This window comes from Monopterus albus, unplaced genomic scaffold (assembly GCF_001952655.1).
Source record: "Monopterus albus unplaced genomic scaffold, M_albus_1.0 scaffold4.1, whole genome shotgun sequence".
Lineage (NCBI taxonomy): Eukaryota > Metazoa > Chordata > Actinopteri > Synbranchiformes > Synbranchidae > Monopterus > Monopterus albus.
In genome coordinates, this window is record NW_018127884.1 from 4,021,571 (window position 1) to 4,032,371 (window position 10,801).

A 10,801-nucleotide genomic window follows, 5' to 3' on the forward strand; every position below is an offset into this window, starting at 1 on the left:
CACTCTTTCTGATTATGATGCAAGATAAACAGGCGCAAACATTTGTCAAATTAAGCTGTACTGGAAGTTCAACCAACAGGGACATCACACCCTGGCACTGCTCAGGCATGCCTAATATTTTCTCCACTGCCAATCAGTTATATCCACTAGCTCCCTGTGTTCATTTCTATTTTATGAGGACACTCCCAAAGCAAACATAAACCTTGCTATCAAGTGTCTATAATATGTGCCAGTGCCCCCCCCCCGGTTTAATTATTTGAATTTGTGCTGACAATAGTTGAGATAACATATAGACAAAGAATAAAACAGGCGTGAGGTCACTGTGGCCTTGACCTCTGACCACCAACATCTGATCAGTTCATCCTTGAAAACAAAAGTTTTTTTTTTTTTTTTTTTAATTTGAAGAAATTCTCTCAAGGTATTGCATTCACAAGAAAGGGCTAGATGGATGTTTAGACATTTGGACAGACAACCCAAAACTACAAATCGCCAGCACAGATGCATTAAAAAAATACATCCAAGAAAAATTACACACTGTAAAGTTGAAAATATGAAATCTGCAGCATTATCTCAAAGGTCTTCATGACCACAGATGTAAGGGTGATAGATCTCTAGTTGTTCAACCCACTGACAGAGGGTTTCTTGGGAACGTCATACAGCTCCAGTGATCTGTGTGAAGACAGGGGGCTAGCTGTGCAGCACAGGCTTTCAAAAAAGGGCATACCACCTGGGCCCAAGCTGTCTTGATGGCAGGCTCTAATCTTTACAGATCAAACAAATGATTGTTTTAGTGTCCCAGGCCTGTATGAGCAGGCAGCAGAGAGATGAGCATATCCCTTGGACCAGGCCAGAATCATGCTCCTTCTCCAGCCTGTCACTCTAAAGGTTAACGCGTGCATCAGAAAGTCACACCATATCACCACTGAGGTGACTATCATGATGGAGAATAAATGTTTCCTTCTCTGACCGTGGGATGCCTCAAAAGCAGTTCCCAGTTCAAGTGCTGGTCATGGCTATTGTTTTCAATAATTGAAGTATTCTCAGGAAGTCCATGGTGTTATGAGAGCTGACAAATGCTTAGCTTGAAGCACACTTGGGTATGTACAAGAGCATCTCATTTACATATAAAACAAAGAGGCTGGCGCTAAAAAAAAAAAAAATCCCAGCGGAGATACAGCTTTGATACGCTCAGGGCATTCAGTATAGGTCGAGCACTTGCTTACTGTGAGATAAACCTTTGTAGCTCAGTTGATTAATGCATTATATAGTAGAAGGCAAGAACAACATGAATTCATTAGCTTTTTGACACATCCTTTAAATCTAATATACTGTATATCCATAACAAGACTGACACTCTACAGCCTCTCTGGCTATACACAGCTCTGTGAGGCTGTCAGAGTCGTGCTCCGAGCAAAATGCTGCATGCTTACAGTACATGCTCACTATGACAGAGAACAAGTCAAGGGATCCTCAAAGTCAGTAGGCTTCATCCTCAGGATACCATGAATGTCTTTACCAAATTTCATGGCAAATCATCTGGTAGTTGCTGAGGACCAGTCTGGACCAAAGTGGTGGATGACCATAAATGCAATTGAAAAATATTAGAATAAGTTAAGTTCTTTCTCTCTCTTTACAAATAATCCATCACAGTTGCAAACAGCAGAGGTCTGCAGGTAGCCTTGTCTTTCTTCTGACTCAGTCACTAGTAAACCACAATGCATCCGCTGTGGCATTTCTGCAGCAGACTTGACTGGATAGAAACTTACAATGTTTATTCGCTCTTCCAGATACGAGGGAAGAGGAGGATCTACTTCAAACATGGACATGGTGTGTGTTTTCTTATTCCACTGAGCAATTTATCAATAAATTCTTGATGTGGAGTTCGCAAGGAAAGTTTGGGGTAGACAGAATTGAATATTCAACACATCTTCTCTCTTCATAATAGTGCCCCTGTTTTTACAGTCTAGCATGCATACATCCTGTCTCCAACCATCCAAACACTGCACTCAGCACCATGCGCCGACGTGACTGCAATGTGCCAGAGCCAAGGATGTTGTAAAGGCATTCCCCTCTCTACCCTGTCATGTTTTTTCTATTTATAACTCGTATCTGTGTCTCTAATACATCAATATGAACACAGAGACCTCAAAATACAGGCAGACAAAAACAAAACATTTTACAGCCTCAAAATATCAAAGGATCGTTTCAATTAAAAGGCACAATTTGTTTTGATGATTTATTCTAACTGTTTTTAAGACTGCAATAAATGGCTTTTTTCATTATCAGTTTGTCAGTTTTTGGATTTTGTTTCTTTTGAATAAACCCTGGGCAGCTGTTTTCCTTGTTCCAGTCTTCGTGCTAAGCTAAGCTAACCAGCTGGTGGAAATGGTTTCAGCTTTTTTTGCAGACAGACATGAAAGTGGTATCAATGTTGTTATCTCTGCAGCTATCAACAAAAAAGCAAACATACATGTATATTTCAAAATGTCAAACTATTCCTTTAAATGACATGTTTGGTTTTCTTGTTTGTCCAACCAAATGTTTAAAATAACATAAAACTGTCAAGAACAGTCCTTTTGCACACGTCAGATATTTGGCAATGTTGCATGACAGATGATTTAAATAATTAATAAGTCATTAAATAGTTGCAGATTAGTTCTCTGCAAACTGATCAACTGTTCCTTTCAGCACTAAATTGCTTTGCTGAGTAAAATCCCAGCCTGCGCAAATCATATGATTAGCCCCTGGACCTTGTGTTTTCTATAACAGAACAATCTCGGATAAGTCAGTGAAGAAAAAGTCTTTAACGCAAGTGGTTTGGAGAAACTCCAGTTATTACAAATCACGATTCAGAACATGGCCACCCACATTTGGCAGATGGGCTGCTGCAGCAGTGCCAGGCCTCAAAACGTCCAGCCGGTGTATTAGTCACCTGCCAGTCAGCACTGGGTGAAGGCCAGAAATGGAAAAACTAGCCTGTCAGGACTAAACATTAGATGCTACAGTAGCAGCCACAAACACCACATCAGATACAACCTTTTAGGCCTCTCTGAGGACAGGAACAGGTGACTATAGACTGACATCTCTGCCTCCTAGCAGGCACTGACTATTCCAGTAAATCAGTCATGCTTTTTAAGGAAAGATATAAGAGGATTTAACTCCTTCATGGTTTACAATGTGTGAGAAGGATGGGCTTTTTCCTTTGATCCCTAAGAGCCAAAATGAGTCACATCTCTTTCTCTGGTCTAATATTACACAAAAGCAAAGGAAGGAAGGGGGAAGAGGAATGTGAAGAGAGAGCCACAGATACTATACAATATGTGTGGGAGAGATACAAGGTGATAAAACTAAAGGGAGTGAGGCAAGTGCTATGCAGCCGTACCCATAATGTGGTACAGCTGCAGAAATGAGATGAGATCATTTGTGGCATTAGGGGAGTGCGAAATAAAATTGGGGGTTTGCATTTTGTGCTGTACCCCCACTCCTGATCTCTATTTTAAAAGAACACAACAGACAGAGAGAGCTCATCGTCAGTCACAAAAAAACCATAATGCTACAAGACCAACTGTGTCTTTTGGAAACACAAAGGAGGGGAAAAAGGACTTAAGGTAAGGTCTCTAGGCTCAGACAAATGATTCCCTATAACACTTTGGAAGAAGAGAAATATTTTACAATTCAAATGCAAAGCAACACTTAGTTATTACGTTTTCATGAAATTAAAAATCCTTCACTTTTTCTCCTAATTACCAATGTTAGTATAAAAGCTGTTTATTTTATGACTTAAACTTTAAAGAAATGTCTTAAGTGAGTTAAGAGTAGATCTTAGATGTCTGCAGTGCAGAAATAAGGTGAGATCACGTTGTCTGGGACATGTTTTCAAGAGACTGTTAAAAAAAAAATTGCTGGTTGTGCTTGTTGTTGGTTTATTATTGATTTTGTTTATAGTCGCTTTCCATGCAGCTTTATTGCCGGAATAATCAATGTGATACTATGCTCTCTTTACAGCAGCAGCAGAATTTTTTTTTAGGTTCGATTTCTGCCAGCATCATCCCTTTTAACATAATTATACATTTAAATGTTATAGTTTTGGGGGTATAGAGACATGGCAGGGTCCCCCATAATGCCCCTCTGGGCTGGTTGTATATAGTCAGGGGTTGGTGGGTTTTTGTGTGTGTGTGTCCAGTGCTTGGTTGCTGCTGTGTGTTCCCCAGATGTGTGTGCAATAAAATAGTAGCTCACAAGAGAGCAGAAAAGGCAAACTGCTATCCAGCTCCTACTTCAACCCAGCCGACATTACAGAATGACAGATTTTGGTGAATTTCATGCAGTAAGTGTTGCTGAACACCTTATGTAGAAAAAACAAACCCTTTCAAAATGTTAAATTATTTATTTGTGTAGAATCAATAAGGAAAAATAAAAAGAACGGAAAGATGGACTTAGCCATTTGATTAGCACAGGAAAGATGGACTCTGGCATGTGATTGGGTTATCAAAGATGGACCCAGATATGTGGCTGGCTGAATTTATACAGACTCTTGCTTGTCAGGTAGCGCCAATAATATGGCAGATGTAGTTTATATCCTTGTCTCCAGTTGGCAATTCTTGCTAAAAATCATGTATGTGACTGAGGTCATTCTGACATTCATAATCAGTTTTGCTCCTGTTTGCATCCACTGCAAATGCAAAAAAAAAAGGTGTGACATCCTATTATGACAGTCAAATGCTAATAGTGAGCCAAAGTTATCCTATTCTGAATTATACATATTATCAAACTGAACCAGGTCAATGAGTTATCTGCGCAGGCAGAGGCAAGAAAAGTGAAAACCGCAAAGACTTCCGACTGACTTTGGTCCTGTAGTTTCCAGGTTAGAAGCTGTGAACACATATAACACTGGAGCTGTGATCCAGAGATTTTAACATAACCGGAACATGCCCCAAAGCTGAAACTGCATTCACAGGTGGTTACGGCTTCTCCAGCTGCCAAACCATAAGCGCGATCAGTGACAAGGTTTGGAGTTTCAGCGCACTCTGACTTTGTGTTAAAATGTTGAAGTGACAGCTTGAGAGCTCTTTACAGGTTTAGAGATCATGTGCTGTAGCTAGAGCATGACATATCAGGAGTTCATAATGTTGTATGCTTGTGTAGCATGTATACTGATCCACACGTGGTGATCCCAACAGGAACGAAACAAAACATCTGTTTCTGCATGTAAGAACCTGCATGAGTCACTCTCTCAGGTAGTATTGCTTTGATCAGGAGAGTCGGATTAGCGTCTGAGTGTGAGCATTCAGAAGACACTCACCACAAGAGAGAGCGGCCTCTTCCATGACACCACTCCGATCAGTCCAGAGAGCAGCACCTGGCAGAGAAAACCCAAAACAAATGCTTTAGGGGTGAATATGCTGACAAGTCAATGAAAACACAGATGACCATACATTACATTAGAATATATTCTAACCCTGTGATTATATTAAAGGTCATTTCCTACAACGTGTGTCTTATTTTTCTATATTTTCGTAGTTTTGGCCATCACTCATGTTGGTAATAATGCCAAAAGTATTGTGGGAAAATGCAGCATTGCTAAAGGAAAAAAAAGTTTGATGGGACAAGAAGCATTTATATTTTTATATATATTTATATTATAGTAAGCGGCCTCTTCCATGACACCACTCCGATCAGTCCAGAGAGCAGCACCTGGCAGAGAAAACCCAAAACAAATGCTTTAGGGGTGAATATGCTGACAAGTCAATGAAAACACAGATGACCATACATTACATTAGAATATATTCTAACCCTGTGATTATATTAAAGGTCATTTCCTACAACGTGTGTCTTATTTTTCTATATTTTCGTAGTTTTGGCCATCACTCATGTTGGTAATAATGCCAAAAGTATTGTGGGAAAATGCAGCATTGCTAAAGGAAAAAAAAGTTTGATGGGACAAGAAGCATTTATAGTATTATATATATTTATATTATAGTAACTCTCACCCCAAGATCCATCTTAATGTACTTTATATATTGCTAGATTGACTTTGTATGTATTTGCCTTACATCTTTGTCCACTTTGACTCAGAAAAGTATTTTTCTCTCTTTAAAGTTTGTTGTCCTTGATGTGAGAAGCACCTAAATCAGCTGCACATTCTAAAACAATATGCTTATAAGTCCTTTAACACGCGAGATAGGTGAGTCAAACCTATATAAAAGAGAGCACAAAGGTCAGTGGCAAAAGCTATTACAAAAACTCATGGGTATAAACATCCGTCACAGTTTATGAAAGAACATCCTGGTTTAACTTTGACATACCGGTACCTTAATACTTTATTGATCCCCCACAGGTCGAAAGTCAGGTGTTACAAAAGCAGGGCAGAAATTACAGTACAATAAAATATAATACATAAAAGCTAGGATACTGTAAAGTACACAGTGAAACAATAGTAAAAATACTAAAGATTAATTACCATCATCATCACCAAGTGTGTGTGTGACACTTGTGCCGACTAAAGTTCAGACTGTGGTGACAGGGAGGCTTCAACCACCTTAAAATAACCAGTGTCGTTTAGCTGTGCAGTCAAAATAAATCAGTCTGTACTTATTGGGTTATTTGAGTTTGCTGGGAGCAGTGATGTACTGTAAGGTGTGTGTCTAATGCTGGCAGAGACAAAGGACCTGCTGCAGCCATTTTTCACACACTGCGGGTAGAACAGTCTGTTGGTGAAGGTGCTGCTCAGGGTGTCCTCCAAGTGTACTTACTATTTTAGCAGTTTTCCTGCACAGTGATGTAGTTGTAGGAGAAGTGGCAAAAAGCTGCAATTTAAAATAAAATGATCCTGATTCATGATTGAATACAATGCCTGAACAATGCTGCACAGCTCAGTGGTTGTTTTGAGTTTCATTATGGGAGTCGAATCTTTGGTTTCTCTACTAAATACACTGTTTGAAAAGATCCGCTTCTACATTATGGCTTTGAGCCAATACACAGATCAGGTAGGAATTGTCGCTTTTGTTTGGCAATTCTGTTCTCATCTGCCATCAGACTTGTCATCCATGTTCCAGTGTGAATATGGATCTCTTCCCCCACCTGTTCATCATGTATTCACTGGCTCACTCTTCCACAGATTCTTTCCCATTTAGCCTGGTGGAAATTATCAATGTAATCCTATATTTTGAGGTGGTTAATGGCGCATAATTAACACAGCAAGCTTTTGTACAACTGTAATGTGCATGAGTGCAATTTTTCACAGATGACTAGGATTTTAAAAGATATTCTGTGTTCCCAACTTCTAATAACTATGATTCACTCCTAACACAACCTGATCCCTCATCCAGGAAACTGTGCACTCACTCGTTTCCTTTGGCTCCTGCCAGAAATTGAAATGTGCTGCAGAGTCTGGTGAAAGTAGACAGACTGATTGCAGTGTCAACTTCACAGACATTTTGGTTTTGTTCATTTGTTTACTGTGATTTACAACACAGACGACACCGCAGTTTGGCCAAGAAGATTTCAGGCATCACCTCCTTACTGAAGAGGTAGTTACAGATTTCTTTCATTTGGTTAGACTTTTGTGGACCCCACAGATCGAAATAGGAACATTAAAGCTTCTGCTCTTGAAATACGCAGTCACTATAATGTGAAATACTGTAACGTGCAAAAAGATGGCAACGACTGATACTATTGTACCAGCAGCTGTATGTTGTCATGTGCTCTGCTCTGATTTCTTTGCGCTTTAAACAAATATTTTCAAGCATTTATTCATTTTCTTAACCACATACAATTACAGTGAGCTGAGCTTATTCCAGAGGCACAGAACTTGAGTGACGATTTGACTCGAGTCACTTACGGTCACATATCTGAAGACCTGAGACTGGTAAAAGTCTCGACTTGACTTTGTATTGATGATCTGAGATTTGACTTAGACTTCAGACAGATGGCTCAAAATTAATTCACTTTTTTAATTAAATATTTGCATTTATTAGATAGAGAAGCTCCATTTTGTTTTTGAAACACAACTGGGTGATTTCTAGTGCAATACGCGCAAACCTGGCAACCTAGGAGAACGCTGCAGACTAACAGAAGGCAACACAGGTTGCAGCTATGGTGGAGGGCCTATAACGGTAGTAAAATGAGGACAGTAGTATGCGAAGTCTGCAGTGTAAAAATCAGCAACACAGCCACCTCGACACCCAACTTCATCTGTCAATGCAAAACTCACAAAGAAAGCTCACTGCTGTATGTGAATGTGTCTTTTCAGCAAACATTAGCTATATTATTGGCTGCTCAGACATTAGCTAGAAAGCTAATGTTAAGTTCATGCTGTTCGACTTGTCCTCTAATTGATTATGCATTATAATGAGAAAGGTTTCTGATAACCAGGAAAGCCATGAGTGCCTTTTTAATTCATTAGCCAAGGATTATTCAGGAGCCTACAAATGCACAGTTAATAATCAAAGGTGGTTTGTGAAATTTAAACTTTTTGTGGCCACCGTCTTTTCAGAGATTTAAATGTGGAAACTGGGGTAGATATCAGAATTTTGTACTTTATTTGCTTGATTCTCACAGTAACTTGGGACTTGCTTGAGACTTGAAGGTTAAGACACGCACGTGTGTGACTTACTCCCACCTCTCTCTTATTGGGCTAAAACCTGAAAATGGATGTATTTTTCACCAGTGATATGTAATGATTTTGGAAGCCATAGACAGCATGATCATGCTGACAGGAGTGTCAGCTAAGATGATGCTTTTTAATGTGTTGTTCTGCTGGACCATTACACACAACGTATTTTGTCCTTCACTTTAGAGGATCTTCTCTTACTACCAGGGTGACTTCATCAGACTGTCTCTCTGGACTTATTGGTGCTCCAGCTTTCTCCATTAGCACTAATTTGCATTTAGTTTTGTGCTCCATCTACCTGAAACCAATTACCCTGAAGCTAGATGCTGTGGCTGAAATGAAACAATTCAAGCTAGCCAGACCCACCTTGCTGTGAGCTCCGTGCTTCCCTTTAATATTTATTACTACCGTCTGTTATCAGTCTGTCTGGAATTAAATCCACATACCAACATGTACATGTTTATGTTTTGTAAGGATGTAACTCTAAACAGCAGATGTTTCTTAAATGAGATGCCTAATTCAGCAAAATTTATAACTGAAAAAAAAAAAAAAACTCATTGGTTGCATTTTTTAGTAACTGCTACAGTAGGTGTGAATTCCCATATTATAAAAATGAGTGTGAACAAAGGGTACCCATAGCCTCCAGCAGTCTGTTCTGCCATGGCCGCTCTCTGTCTTTCACCTTTCTTCACCCTCCATTAAACACCAGCCTGCTCTTCCCTGTCTTGCTCTCCCTCCTTCATTCCCTTCATTTTGATGAGCCACCTTCTCTCTTTTTGCCGTCTTTCACCTTCCCCCATATATCACATCTCTGTACTTCTTGCTCCTGCTCTGCCACACAGTCACAGCATATTTCTATTTCTACACTTACTTCCACTGCTCTCTATGCAGCCTTCCTCATTTCTGTTTTCCTCTCCATCTTGTTCCACTCGCTAGTCAATCTTTCACTTCTTCACTCTACTTGATACCCACAGGACTCAGTAAACGGGATGCGAATATTTCATTTGAACACACACACACACACACACACACACACACACACACAAACATAAACATACACACAGGCTTAGAAAGCCAGAAAAACAGAAACCATGATTGAAGAATAACACTGCTGATATTTTCATCAACAACAAATTTATCCACCTAACACATACAGTACTGTATTGCCATGCCAAGGAACTCCATCATCCAAAAATTATAGCCAATTAAACACACACACAAAAACATATTGCTGTTGGCACACTGTTTTAGTTTAGTGTCAGTGTAACACTATGACTATTAAACCTTTGTTACTAACTTGATAAGATTCTCTATCCATCCATTATCCATATTGTGTATTCTTAAACAGGGTTGCGGGGGCACTGGAGCCAATCCCAGCTAACACTGGGCGAGAGGCAGGGTACACCCTGGACAGGTTGCCAGTCACAGGGCTGACAGAGACAGACAACAACACACACACAAACAATCTAGAGTTACCAATCAGCCTAACCTGCATGTTCTTGGAATGTGGCAGGAAGCTGGAGTATCCAGAGAGAACCCACGCAGGCACAGGGAGAACATGCAAACTCTGCACAGAAGGGCACTGGGTCAGCTGGGGCTCAGACCCAGAACCTTCTTGCTGTGAGGTGAAAGCACTAACCACTTTCCCACCATGCCACCCTCATCATATAATTTTTACTACTAAATCCTAAAAACAACAACAACAACAAAAAAACAAAACAATACAGTACTCTTATCAAAGGTGGCGCAGTGGTTATTTGTCACAGTTGCAGTCAGGTCTGCAGACATGCTTAAATGACACCAAAATTAAGCCTGTAATCTCCAATTATGTTGCTGTCCAGCTTTGTCATGACTGCCAGAGACAATCTGCAGGCATTCTAGTCGATGTGCATGTCGACTGTCTCATCTATTACTGCACCGTCTCAACAACCTGGGTCTATTTTTGCCAAGCTGGATTCCACTTGTAAATGTTTTTAAATGCATATATTTGCTGACAATTCACTTAAAAGAATGTATTTGTCTTCTCAAAAGTCTTTGAAGCACAATGATTGCTACCATTTTCCTTTTGTTAATATTCACTGTTTAGGAAATATAGATAGAAAATGAAGAAAAAAGTAAAGCAGTAGAAATGTGACAACTTAAAATGGGTAGCTCCAACTTTCCAGTGGACACTGAAACAAACTGACACCA

At 39.8% G+C, this 10,801-nt stretch overlaps 1 protein-coding gene across 3 annotated transcripts in view; it reads right to left on the reverse strand.

Moving 5' to 3' along the window:
* Nucleotides 1-10,801, reverse strand: part of fam189a1 (family with sequence similarity 189 member A1) — a 73,687-nt gene that overhangs the window by 34,100 nt on the left and 28,786 nt on the right. For all 3 annotated transcript variants that reach the window (XM_020606700.1, XM_020606707.1, XM_020606715.1), the window contains exon 2: nt 5,303-5,359. In XM_020606700.1, coding sequence (XP_020462356.1) covers nt 5,303-5,359 — 57 coding nt within the window. The remainder of the gene's footprint in view (nt 1-5,302; nt 5,360-10,801) is intronic.